The sequence below is a fragment of the Nannobrachium achirus genome, assembly GCF_963921795.1.
Source record: "Nannobrachium achirus genome assembly, chromosome: 10".
NCBI classification, from domain to species: domain Eukaryota; kingdom Metazoa; phylum Chordata; class Actinopteri; order Myctophiformes; family Myctophidae; genus Nannobrachium; species Nannobrachium achirus.
The window spans coordinates 28575055-28589366 of record NC_137819.1 but is presented as its reverse complement, the minus strand read 5'-3'; the positions used below and the strand labels follow the sequence as shown (position 1 = coordinate 28589366).

General features: G+C 46.3%; 1 protein-coding gene across 1 annotated transcript in view; it reads left to right on the top strand.

The window, feature by feature from the left end:
• Positions 1–14312, top strand: part of epha10 (EPH receptor A10) — a gene marked incomplete at both ends in the record, with an annotated part of 227807 nt that overhangs the window by 59069 nt on the left and 154426 nt on the right. Inside the window, one exon of the mRNA XM_080735073.1 lies at positions 411–1083. Within this exon, the coding sequence (XP_080591199.1) occupies positions 411–1083 (673 nt within the window). The remainder of the gene's footprint in view (positions 1–410; positions 1084–14312) is intronic.

Below are 14312 nucleotides of genomic sequence, written 5' to 3'. Positions count from 1 at the left end.
TTTCCTGAAACCGGATTGGAATTTGTTGTGCACCTTATTGTTCTGCAGAAACACATCCAATTGATGAAAGATAAGTTTTTCTAGGACCTTGCCCAGAAAAGGCAAATTAGAGATGGGTCTATAATTATCCAGCACTGACGGGTCAAGTCAGTGTCATGTGTCATGTTCTCTATTCACCCACGCTCCCAGTCTCCCATACTCCATCATATATAGTACAATGTACATTAGCGCATCACAAAGCTGTTAGCCTGTAATAACCTAGTGTTTTTTCTGTGTAGCCGTCTCTTTTTTCCATTAGCATTGTCTAATTTTATCTGTTCTGCTGTCTCCCTTCCTCCCTTATCCCCCCCCTCCCTTTTCTCTCCCACTCTATCCCTGCCTGCCTTCCTCTCCCCTTTGCCCCCTCCCAGTGGGAGGAGATCAGCGGTGTGGATGAGAAATACAAGCCCATCCGGACGTACCAGGTGTGCAACGTGATGGAGCCCACCCAGCAGAACAACTGGCTGCAGACGGGTTGGGTGGCGCGGCGCGGCGGCCAGCGCATCTTCGTGGAGCTGCAGTTCACGCTGCGCGACTGCAACAGCATCCCCGGCGTGGCGGGCACCTGCAAGGAGACCTTCAACCTGCTCTACGTGGAGACGGACCGCGACCTGGGCGGCGTCACGCGGGAGGACCGCTACACCAAGATCGACACCATCGCCGCCGACGAGAGCTTCACGCAGGGCGACCTTGGCGAGCGGAAGATGAAGCTCAACACGGAGGTGCGCGAGATCGGCCACCTCAACCGCAAGGGCTTCCACCTGGCCTTCCAGGACGTGGGCGCCTGCGTGGCCCTGGTGGCCGTGCGTGTGTACTACAAGCGCTGCCTGGCCACGGTGCAGAACCTGGCCGTGTTCCCCGACACGGTGGCCGAGGCGGCCTTCGCCACGCTGGTGGAGGTGCGCGGCTCCTGCGTCAACAACTCGGAGGTGGACACCGACAGCCCTCCCAGGATGCACTGCAGCGCCGAGGGCGAGTGGCTGGTGCCCATCGGGAAGTGCAGCTGCAGCGCCGGATATGAGGAGGGACACAGCAGCTGTGAAGGTAAGAGATGGATGGCAGTTACAGATGGAGGGGGTAGATCAGTGGACAGAACTGGCATAATATATACTGTATATATACTTTTAAAAGGATAGATACTGCTCCGGAAGGGAGAAAAAAGATCTAGATGGCAGGAAAGGGTGAAGGACTGTAAACAGGTGCAGAGCAGCTGTGTAGGTAGGAGAAGAGAGGAGGAGGGAGGTTTGGGGATTGATTTGATTTATTTTGGACTCAAAGCAGGCGTTCATGTTAAATTTATCCTTATTCATGCGTATATGTGTGCCTCGAGGCGGATGGCGCACGGAAGCATAACTTTATTTTCCAACGTGGTCCTTGAGACGGGAGGAGCATAAGGATGCGGCGAATGCAGGAAGGAAAAGGGAAGAGGCACAAACATCTGGTAGATAAATATAGAGACATAGATGGAGAAGAAAGGGTAGGTAGACACAGAGACAGATGCCGGAGGGAAGGTGAGGATCCAGGACGCAGGATGCGACGCAGGCCGGGAGGAGTGTGAGGATGCAGAGAACATAAAGGGTGGGAGGGATAACAGAGCGACGGCGCACGGGAGAGATGGGCTGATGGGAAGTCAACTGATGTGAACTGCAATGGAAATCGTTGCTGGCAGAGACCTTGTATCTCCATCTTGAAATTGTATGTCTTTTCATAAATGAATGCCCTACTTCATCGTACAAGAGGGTTGTGCAACAATAATAAAGCAATAAAGTATTAAAGTAAAATGGCTCACAACACAATCCAGATGCGACGTGTGGTGAGCTAATAGATTGGCTTTTTAGCTACTTTTGAAAAACTTTGAAAATGAAAGTGGCTACTTTCATAGCTCTGTGGGTTTTATGAGTATTTAATGAAGTAGTGACAAGAGCTTGTGATTGATAACTATTGTAACAGTTTTTAATTCTGAAAAGTAACTGTATTGAAAATACAAGGTTTCTGCCTGACAGCGACAAAATGCATCAAGCATTGAGGCACGGACGTTTGGACAAAAGAGCGAGTCGAAATAAAACCGAGGAAAGTGCTTCTTTGTCTGTGACACGGCTCCGTCTTTGTCACTTTCGCCGGCGCTTTTGTCGCTCGTTGAAAAGCGCAGAATATGAGAAGCTTTTTCGCAAATGCCATTTCTTTGTTATATGTTTGCATCCCGGGAAGTGTTATCACACGTGGCACCATGTGAGCGGCTTGCATGCCCGCCTCCTGACTGAGCAGCCTGAATTGCTCTTTCTGTGTGCCTCGTGTCTGTGGGAGAGAGAGACACTGAGTAGGGTTAATGTCCCCTGTTGGCTGTCCCCTCCATTGTGTTGAAACACCAACGCCTCGTGACTCACTACTCACATTGTTGGTGGGACTGGATGAGCCACACACGACACACACAAACACACACACGCGTGCACAGAACATGGTTATTTTTCCAAGGATATACTGCTGGCAATTTGACTTTCTTTGCCATTTATAAAACGTATACTTTCATATGTTGTTCTTTGTTTGACTTGACAATGCTGGTTTATGTTGTTGATGAAACCAAATGTACAAAACCCTATCCTAGTTGAAAGTTGATACTTGGTGGTCTGTGGCACTGTTTCTCGACATGGGGTCATGGACCCCCCAGGGGGCCTTGAGGCGGTAGCAGGCGGCACCCAGCAAAACCATAGATAGTTGGGAAGCAAATGGACCCTTATGGGTCTGTAATTCCATAAGTATACAATGAACCCTTACAGATTATGTCTCTGGGACTCACTATAGATTGCGGTCCCAGGTTTTTGGACATACAAGGTTTCCACCCGACAACACCGATTTCAAACTGAATCACTGCTCTGTGTGTACACAGCGGCCCTGCCATATAGCGCCTAATTTATGCTTTGTCTGTGTTGCGAACCGAACATAGACAATCAATGCGAAGAACAAGAAAAACTAGGTGCTCATGAGGTAACAGCAAAGTTAAAAACGTGTAGTTTTTATGTCCGCTCCCTTCCTTTTTTCCTTTTATCTTTTTGAGTGCTCGGATTGCTCCTCTCTTTTCATAGACAATCAATGTTTGGTGCCCGACACCGAACCATCTACATGTATGTTCGATCAACTGACCAGTGACGTCAGGTTTGACACGTGACATGTTGTGCAACTGCTGCTGCTGCAGTGCCTCGCCGTGCGTGCGTGCGTGCGTGCGTGCGTGCGTGCGTGCGTGTGTGTGTGTGTGTGTGTGTTCGTATGCAGTAGAACAGACTGCACTGTGTGGTGTAATGCTGGGGGGGACATCACCAGGTGGGGGTGGGGAGGGTGTAGCATGCTGACTTCACTGTTTCTGGCTTCCTGCTGGTAAATTATAGTAATGGATGGTCATCATTGCAAATGAGAATCTGCGTTACAAATTCACTTCTGTCAGATGATTTTCTTGGTGCTGATGGTGGTCTGTGTGTGTGCGCGTGTGTGTGCATGTGCGTGGGCCTGCATTTGTGTAGGTATGAGCCTTTTTCAAAGGGGGTGAACCAATTATGCAGACCCGCGTGTGGGTGCTGGTTGAGAATGGCGCACATTGTGATTCATCTCACACACACACGCGCAACAGTGATGTATCAACCGCATGTACTGTATGTCATTCCGAAGCACATTTTTGAGGGGTCGCTCGTCTTGTTTCACCTAGTCTTGCATATATGGAAGGTTTTACAACAAATGCATGTGGACAGCAACGCCTTGAGTCTTGTAAGCATAGAGTTATGTATAGAATAGAGGACGGACAGCCCCGCCCCAGCCATTCACTTCAATGCAAGTGCTCAGTGGCGTTTTGAAGCATGCAGAAGTAGCTAATCCAGGTGCATTCTGGGAAAAATTGGCACATACCTATGTGCCAAAATGTTTGACGTCGAGACGTAGTGACGTCACGAACGACGTGGACGTCCATTGAACCCTATTGTAGACCCCAGCGGCGCGCTCTTATCTTCGTGCTTGTATGTTTCATCCCGCCTGAAATTTCAGCTTTGGCCAGTAGGGCGGCCGCTTTAATGTTTACAAGCCGCTCTGGGGGCTTGCTTGTAAGGCATGCCAGAGCAGGCCGCTGAATCAAAACGAGTGCTCCCTTCACGTCAGTCACAGCGATGGCGCCGTGTTTCTTTTTTGGCTTTGGAATCAACCTGCGTCTGTAAGAAAATGTAAATAAACAAAAAGACAAAGGAGGGGCTTCGAGAGAAGGGGTTGGGCACAGATGAAGACAATAGATATTGTTCATCATAGATATTGTTCATCAGAGGTTAATCTAAGTTGACACGTATTGATCATGTGTTATGCCTTTGTGGTTGCACAATGACGCTGTGATCTTCACATCTTTACAACTCATTGACAGACCACACTAGGTGGATAAGGTTGGGTTTCTGCAAGAGAATTGGCAATGGGAATGGAGGTGATTTCAGGACACAGCAGACACATTAAGAAACACACAGAAAAGGAGCTGACGGGCCATATGAAGAGGAATATAGGAATATAATATAACGAGGGCAGAGGGAGATGGAGGGATAGGTGGGGCGAGGAGAAGAGAGCTTAAGGTGCATACTGTAACCGAGCAGCAGAGATAAGGGGGTGCACTGGGATCGGGAAGGGAAAGACAAAGGGGGACAGATGAGCGCATGCAGGTGCTCTCAGATAGAGAAAATGATAAAGGAAAAACTCAAACAAAGACTTGGAGACGTGAGTGATTTAGGTACCTGGTGATGAATGCACGGACCGACAGGCAGGCAGGCAGGAAGAAAGAAAACAAGGCAGTTTCATGTCGTGAAACGCAGACGGACAGAACTTCTAACATAGCTCAGGCAGTATTGGAAAAGCAATGAGACACAGAGAGAGAGAGAGAGAGAGAGAGAGAGAGAGGATGCGGCAGGCAGACAGACAGGGGATGCTGTGCTGTCCAACAGTGATAACAATGAAGAAACGAGGCCCCCGGCAGGCTGAGCTGATCACATGGCCCGCTCCGTCCCACCAGACCACCTCACAGTCACTGCCTCACCGACTCTGCTATCCTCCTTCTCCCCCCCCTCTAGCGGCTCATTCCTCTGTTCAGCCATAATGGCATGAATATGCAGGCCCTGACCACGATGGCTCCCATCGCACCACAGCCATTGATCAGACGTAATGCTCCACTAAACTGAAGAATTAGGCCTGGGACTTCTCACTGACAACACGCGCGCGCACACGCAAACCTAGCGTGCACTGTGGTAAAGTGCACAAGCACTCATTCACACGCATGAGTCCACTTGCGTCCATGCGGTACACACACACGCACAATCTTGTTGATCTCGTTCTGCATGTTTGTTGGTCTGCGTCCACTTGAGTATATGATATTTTAATGCATTAAACTGCAAGTGCTGTAAGTAGCACACGCACACAGTCAGCCAAGGAGAAAGCCAACCATGGATTTTCTCACTTTACAGTGAGCTCAGTGACCATAATCTACGTTCATGTGCCTCATTCAACCTTTACTCTTACTTTACTCCCATTCATTGGCACATTGCAGCCATCCGACTGAAGTTAGTATCAATTCAATTAAACTTTAGCGCAGAATGGCCGTACAAATCGATGGCACCCGAACCACTTCACTGGGAAATTCACTGTAGATACACTGATTGGTAAACTTTGAAGTTACTCGTACAGTAATAATGCCTTCTGTAGTGATGTCCTACACAGTATGTGAGGGAGTTGAGCGGTTGAGGCACAAATACAGTGAATGCCAACACGATTCAACCTTTAACAAAGCTGTACAGTAATTCAAACCTTTGCTCTTGTCACATCATGTTGGCTTAGATTATGTTAAATAGAACTCTTTCTGTATCCTATGATGGGCTAATTTTCAGATTATGAAAAGAATCGCGCAACCAGGCACTTGACGCTTTTTTTCCTCTTCGGAACTGTTGATTTCAGCACATGGTTAATTCAAACAAAGACAATGGGAACAAAGTGAGTTCATTCAGTCTACGAATCAAATTGATCCACTGATGGAATGACAGGGTTGAGAATGAGAACAAGTGGTGTGGTGTTATGAGCTGTACATCAAAGCCAGACTTCATTGAGGCCATCTGTCTTAGCACTGGAGCACAACCTGCCTCAAACCTACCGTCAGTCTGTGCCTTGTCCCTACTGTCTGTGTGTGAGTGTGTGCGTGGATATTGTGTACTACAGTATTTAGATGAGTCCCTTTTTTGTACCTTTGAATTTTCCTTAATTATCTTGTCTAGCACGTATGTGAGTAGAATTGTTCACGCACACACGCACGCACGCACGCACGCACGCACGCACGCATGCACGCACGCACGCACGCACGCACGCACGCACGCACGCACACACACACACACACACACACACACACACACACACACACACACACACACACACACACACACACACACACACCTACACACACACACACACACCCCTCACATCCCTCTGCATGAAATGCTGCCAGCGACACACAAAAACAGATTAATTATATAATGATTCAGAAAAACTGCACTTCATATGCATCTCGTGCATGATTACTATACAGAACGTGAGTGTGTGTGTGAGTGTGTGTGTGCGTTCCACGTATTCCTTCCTGTTCTAATTAAGCCAGCCTGCTCGTTCCATATAATTACCAAGTGTGGTGCGTGGCCTCCAGCTGATTCTCTTATTATCTCTGCTGTTTGCTGCTTTGCAATACAGCCTCTAGGATGTTTCTGCCACCTCCCGTCCTTACATCTTTGTCTTTTATTTCATTTCAAACCCACCCCACCAATCAACAAGATCCTGCATTCTTCTCTCCACTCTCATCTACCTTTATTTCCTGGTTGCTCTTGTCACATTTTGTTCACCCCTATATTATTGGACTCTTGGCTGTTGGCTTTTATTTTCTTTACCGGTGTCCCTGCAGCCTCTCGTTTTGTTAAGCTTCACTGCAAAATCCTCAGTGTGACTTTAACTCTGAGAGCATACAAATGGTACCAAATGGTCCATTTGGTACCACACTGAACTAAGCATAAGTAAATACTGGAGATGTGGCGTAACGGCATGGATTTCTGCACAGAGACGGCAATTCTTTCAACATAAGATGCTGCATCCAAGTTCAGGAGAGTTTGGACAAGGCAATTTTGAATGCTGCCTTCAGGAATGGCATGGAAAGGAGGCATTTGCATTTCTTTCACCATAGTAGAAACTGCATTCATGGTCTGGAAAGGGCACCTTTTACAGACGGATAAAAGGGCAGGGGCTCAAGCCCCCTTTGATGTCTATGTGTGCACGTGCCTGCTTACTTCATTTCCTGTGCTCCCTGAGAAGTGTGCATCTCATTATGCTCATTATGAGCGTCGTCTTTTTATTTCTTTCATTTCCATCTCTCTGTTCTGCTGTTTACCCATCTCTCTTTGTCTCCCTCTGGTTTCTCCTGTGTCTCTCCTGCCCCCTCTCTGCTCTCCCCCTGCGGTGACCATGTGTCAGGGTGGGGGTGGGGTGGGGTGAGGCGGGCAGGGGGTGAGTAAGGTTAACAGGCTGAAATCTGCCGGAGATGCTGGGAGATTAATCTGCCAGTGCATGTGCACGCGGGTGTATGTACAGTATGTGTATGGGCGTGTTTCTGTGTCTGGAGCAGTGGTGGGAAAAAGTACTCACATTTTGTACTTAATTAAAAGTATCAATACTGCAATGTACCGGTAGATGTACTCTGTTACAAGTAAAAGTCTTGAATTCAAAATGTACTTGAGTAAATGTATGAAAGTATTGGCATCAAAATGTACTTAAAGTACCAAAAGTAAAAGTACAAAATGTTTGAAAAGCCACGTTGCGACGCGTTGTGAGTTTATGTAAGGGATAATGTAAAGTGAGGGGGGTCATTATGTCAGGGATAATGAACTTAATTCAGTGGTTCTCAAACCTTTTCATGACAGGTACCCCCATATGAATATTGTCAGTTTTGTCACAGCCCCTTAGGCCTGGCCTGCAGGGCATGTGTTGTTATGTATATTGTGTCGCCTTGATTGTGTTCTTCTCAGAGGTCCTCTAGGCCAGTGGTTCTCAACCTTTTCAGGCAGAGACTCCCCAAATAATCATATTTTAACTGGGACCCCCCCCCCCCCCCACCCTGACAAGCACTAAGAGTTGAGGCATTACATTTTGTATAACACGGTTCTGTTGTGAAAATAGCAGATCTACAAGCTCACAACGCCTCGCAACGTGACATTATTGGAAAATAAATCAAAAGCAGCTTGCTTCACTCTCACTGTACTTTATTCTGCTTTTTTATATGGCTGCTTGTTGGGAAAATGTATAATTTTATAAGATTTTTTTTATTGTAGCAGTATTTTGTTTATAATTTTTCACAACACTTTCTACCACTTTTTCGAGTCACGTGTTCAAATACTGGATTCTGATTGGCTAAATTCCGGAGGTTATGAGAGGACAACTGCCGCAAAGTTGTGTGCGGACTTGTCCGAGATCAATGCGCCTCAGTGTACATCCGGGGACTTCAGGAGGTAGTCGGAACACCTTTCCCCCAACCAACAAATGAAGGTCGCAGCGGTCCTATGTTTACTAATGTGCGTACTATCGTCGCCGATTTATTTGGATCCAATGCAATCCGCCAACTTTAAAGCCCCTTTTCTCTGAACCTATGCCTTTCTGGAAGCGAACAGCCTCTATTTACGGCCGGAACGGTGCTTTTAACTGACGTTAGCTTAGCTGTAAGCTAGACGCATGGATTAGTATGGAGTTGGCGCCATCTGTTGGTGAGTAGAAGATGTTGGTGGAACTATCTGCTGTCTCGCGGAAGTTTTATAGGCAATAATGATTGTAACTTAAGATCCTTGCAAGTTACAACTATGTGTTTTCTTTCATGTATAAGGGAAAAAGTGGTAGAAAAGCTATTTACCACTCGGGGTCGGACATTATGCTCTGATAATGTCCTGTGTTAGGGTGTTATCGGACTCGGCTTCGCCTCGTCCGATAACACCCTAACACAGGACATTATCAGAGCATAATGTCCTCTCACTCGGGGTAAATTGCTTACTTCAACATAAACATAGCGCAGAATGAAGTGATTGACCGATCAGTATTCAACAAAGCCATGTAATGGGGCTTTTAAGCCGTGACATCATTTTGTAGTCAGACCTCCAAGCAGATTTATTTTCAATATCTGTCCCTCGCTATTTCAACAGATCCGAGACAAAAATAACGACTAAAGTATAATTCTACCACTTTCCTTTCAACAACAAAGAGTAGAAAAATTTGTAAACAGTAAAAATAGTCAAAAGATTCACGGCCGCTGGGGGCAGAGTTCTCCTCTGCCTACAAAAGGATGTCAGACTTAACAGCCCCATAGTCTGTCTGTCTATCTGTCTCTCTCTGTCTCTTCTGAGCGTCTCTCCCTCTCTCTTTCTATTTCTCTCTCTCTCTCTCTTTCTCTCTCTATCCATCTTTCTCTCTCTCTGTCTGTGTCCATGACCTTTGAGTTGCCCCTACTCTTTCACTCTGCCTGTCCAGGCTTCTGAATCCCTCTCCTCTCCCTTGAATTCATTCTCCCCCTGCTCATCACACCCTCCTCCACCCCCGCCCTCTCTTTACCACCTCTCCCTCCCTGGCACCGTGCCATCTCTGTCCATCTGCTCCTGCTCTTCCTCCCTCTCTCCTTCTGCTCGGCAGTCCCTCCATCTTTACCCCTCATCGTACTCCTCCATAGCTGCATCACCCTTGAATGTTTATCATCTCCGCTCTCTCTCCCCCCTCCTCTCTTCTTCTAGCGTTCACTTTAAATAATTCAGTCTCCTGGGAGAAAAACAAATCTGTTCTTTTTGAGCCCAGCATCTGATGTATTTATTTAGCCGGCCAGCCAGCCTTGGAGCAGGCGATGCCAATGGCGCGCACGCCCACACATGGTTGTGCACCGATGCTCAATTATATACACACACACACACACACACACACACACACACACACACACACACACACACACACACACAGGTAATTAAAATAGTGTTACTAGTGTATATTAATATGTGAATTATCACATTCACAGCCAAATTCAACCAAGTGTTAATTCAACCACTTATTATGCTCTTAGTATTTCTATGTAGAAATCAACCTGTGAGTGCCCATATTTTGACCCCTGACTTGAATTAACACTGCAGAGTTTACTGTGTACCGTCTGTGACTCAGCGACAACGAAAGAGAGAGGAGAATGGAGGGAGCAGGGGATGACGATGGGGGGGTGAACGAAAGAAAAAGGGATTTAAAAGGCATGAAAGAAAACAACCAGGGAGGCGAGGTGTCACAGAAAGAGCTGTCAAAGAATAGTGGAATTATCCCACTGGTTTCACTCAGTGTTAGTCGCTCCGGATAAGAGCATCGGCTGCATGCATAAAATATCAACACGAAATAGGATGATTTCCAATACACACAATGTTGGCTTAGACTGAGGAGAGGGGGAGAGAGAGAGAGAGGTGGAAAGTCAGGAGTAATGGCTAAGTAGATGGAGACGAGAGAGGTAGAGTTACTTAAGGTGAAGAGAGGAGCGATGGATGGATGAGACGGGGGAGAGAGATGTGACGAATGAAGAGAGAAGTAACTTGAGGGGAGAGATGAAGGGTGGGAAATGACGGGGGATAGATGAAGGGTGGGAAATGACGGGGGATGGGTGAAAGAGAGGAGGAGATGAGTAACAGGTGAGTGAGGCTTGGCTGTGGAGGGGAGAACTTGAGTAACCTCAAGGGGGAGAGAGCGAGGAGATGTAGAGCGGAGTGTTAAACATAAAAAGACAGAGACCTCAGCTCTCCTCTCCGCTCACCTCTGGCCATCTTACCGCTTTCAACCTCTCACCGCAAGTTTTGCATCAATTATACACAGCCGAACACAAAGTTCGATGTACTGTAGAAAGATCAAAAGTGTAGAAGGTGAGCTTGTGAACTTCGTCACACTGTTCCAGTTCACTCCTCCTAATTTATACTCGTATGACCATGTCCTGCACCAAACAGAGCCAATCTACAAGCTGCATGGTCAATGCATTGCCTTGTGAGCTTGTAGATTGTCTTTTTGGTGTGGGACACCGTCGTAGGCCTGAGAATAAATCAGGCTTCCCTCTGTCTGCTTCAGCACAGCCACTCTGCCTAACTCACATTTCTTTCATCAGTTGCTTCAGTGGTAGGCAGCAGGCCATTCTGTCCCCCCACCTTGAAAGTATCATTTTCCTTCATCATTTGGTTCAGTGGTACATGCAGTAATTTCTGTCTCCCGACCATGCAGATCGGGAGTGTGTTGAATAGGTGGCTGGCTATAACTTTTGCCAATGGTTCTCAACCTTATTTAATTTCAAGGATCACAGTTTGATATCTATTAGGCCACGGACCCCCATTTTTTCCCCCCTCTGAGACCCCAATTTATGCTCTAAAATCATCAGTGTTATTGAAACTCAGAGACTGTACAAATGGAACCAACATATGGACCCATAAGAGTTAATTTGGTTCAAGTTGTAGTCTTGGAGTTGCAGTCCCGCAACTCGTCAAGGACCCCTGGGGGTCCCTGGCCCCCATGCTATACTCCTGGGTTAGTTGAAAGTAAATGTTTTGGGTGTCTGGGATGACACAGAGAGCCCCACAGAGGCTGTAGTGTGTACTGTCAAATCTTTGCCTTCTTCGGCTCTCCGTAACTGAGTGGGTTGAGAGAGGCCGTCTGGGAATCAGAATGTCGCCGGTTCGACCCCAGCTCGCCCAGTTAATGTGTCCCCTGATTAAGACACTTACTAATGTGCAAATGTACTTGCAAATTACTGCAACAACAACAACTAAATGCCACGCAATTATTATGATTTACCGTGTTTTGCTCCCTCTCCACCCCCCCCCCCCCCCCTCCCTCTCCTGTCTGTCCTCAGGCTCTTTGTTGTAGTGTAAACTGTGAAATGAATAAGACAATCCTAATAATCTTAATAATTGGATTTGAAAGAATGTTGTTTTATCATGACTATTAGTACTATTAGTAAGTTAACAAATAAAGGTTTGTGTGTGGTATAACTGGTTTTGTTCTCAAGCAGAACTGTGTGTAATAAAAAGTACAGGTGCAGAAAATAAATGCCTGTGTGTATATAATTCTTTGCACGACATGCACAACATTTATTTAAGTCATTTAAAGGCCATGTAGCTCATTAAAAAGTGAGAAAGAATATAATATATCTTGAGACGGAAGCAAGGATTTGTAGTTCATTAAAAAGTTTAAAAGAACAACTTTGAAGTAGGCAGTTATACAAAAGTTATTTTGCTCTTCAACGTTTTTCTTGGATAAGAAAAGAAACAGGCCTCTGTTGATTTTAATGAAAAGAGCAGCACCGTAATATTGTTCAATGTCTTAGAGACTTAGACTGTCCTGAAGAGTGACGTTGACACAGCATACTGTTTTAATGCTGGAGAAGTAGGATAATGCTTTAGGCCCGGAGATGCAAACCTCTCCATGGGGTGAGTAATCGATAGAAAAAAATGCATTTTGGGGGTGAACTTTTCCTTTAACCCTAACCCTAACCTAAGTAAAATGATGCCTGCCATGGAGCCAATCAAGACACAGGTGAGGCAGGTCTATCCTATCCACAAGTTTCCGCGGGAGTTTACTGGAGACTATCAGGACCAAACTTCCGGGTTTAACAGCAGACATACAAGCTCACGTCGCGTCGCAGATGCAACCCGTTGTGAGCTTGTAAATCGGCGGCGGAACCTCGGTGCAGACGTTTGCGCAATGCACTATGGGGCGTAGGAAACTCGTGGATAACTTTGGTGGAATTCATAATCATGCATGGGCCACCTGGGCCAAGGCCCAGCCGGTTAGAGCACTGGACCCAGTAGCCCGCCCACAGAGCGAAGTGGCTCCATCCTCCATAGTATCTTGTCTATGTCGCCCTATGTGTAGCCTGCGCAATGGCTGCATCTCGGGTCTTCACATCCTCATTTCCCACAGTTGCATCCTTTCCTTGCATGTTAGTCCTGCCCACTGAGGAAACGTGTAGGAAACGAGAAGAGGAGAGAGGAAAGGAGGAGGTTTAGAGAAGTGGGAGGTAAATTGGCTCTATGCACAGCAGCCATTTTGGAGAGAAGTTGGATGGTCTTCCCACTTCCTTCAAAGGTGTTAACAATGATAGTAATGAAGGCTCTGTTCCATTTCATGTTGCATAGTGGTTCTCAAACCTTTTACGCCTGCATTTGGTTCCATTTGAACACTCTCAGAGGAACACCTTTTAAGGGGTCATTTGAAACCCCCAAGGAAGCACAAGGATCCCTGGACCACACTTTGAGACCCCCTGGTGTAGCAGAGTGTTTCCAGTGAGCCAACATGCACAATATCACTTTTGGTATCCTACATCCTACCTCCTCATTGATGCGTTAACCCATTCAGAACGGGTACACATTATTGCGTATCATTATTTTATGCTTTAACTATTGAAAAATAGCAGATATACAAGCTCACAGCGCGGCACAGAGTTAGCCTGTTCTTGAGAGACTACTATGTCTTTGGTTCTCAAACCTTTTCATGTGAAGGACCCCCAAAATGATATGTATTTGGTTACGGACCCCCATCTCAAAATATTTAGTTCCAAGGACCCCCCAGAAGCAAAATTTGAGTTACAAATGTTCGCTTTGAAAATACATATATTCAAAGATTTGCACACATTTTCACAACTTTTTCAAAAATAGCAGATCTACAAGCTCGCAGCGCGGCGCTGTGAGCTTGTATATCTGCTATTTTTCACTGGTTAAAGCATTCAATAATTCTAGGCCTGTTAATCCTATTTCCTATGTCCTTCGAGCAGGCATAAGAGACTTGACACCATTATCAAAATGATCGACGACTTAAAGCCGGTCCATACTTTCTCAAAAATGTTCGGTGAGTTGGACTTTCCGACGTGCAAATTTCTGCACTCTCTTTCGGTCTGAAGTCACGAGTGATGCAGTCGAACCGGACCTTTTGACCGAAAAGGGCGGTTTCGGTCAAAGTATGGACAGGCCTTCAAACCTCTTTAGGACTTAAGATGATTGTGTGATGGCAATTTTCTCCTTTCAGAGGACCTGAGACACAGCCAATGTTTGTGCATTGGCCAATCTCTCTCTGCTGAGATTCTGTCTCTGTGATTGGTGGTTAATGTGTTAACTGCGGCTCCTACATAATAATACTGTACAATCTATTGCAAAGTAGGTACTGGGCAAACAATCTATTAAATGGATTGTTTGCCCAGTACCTAC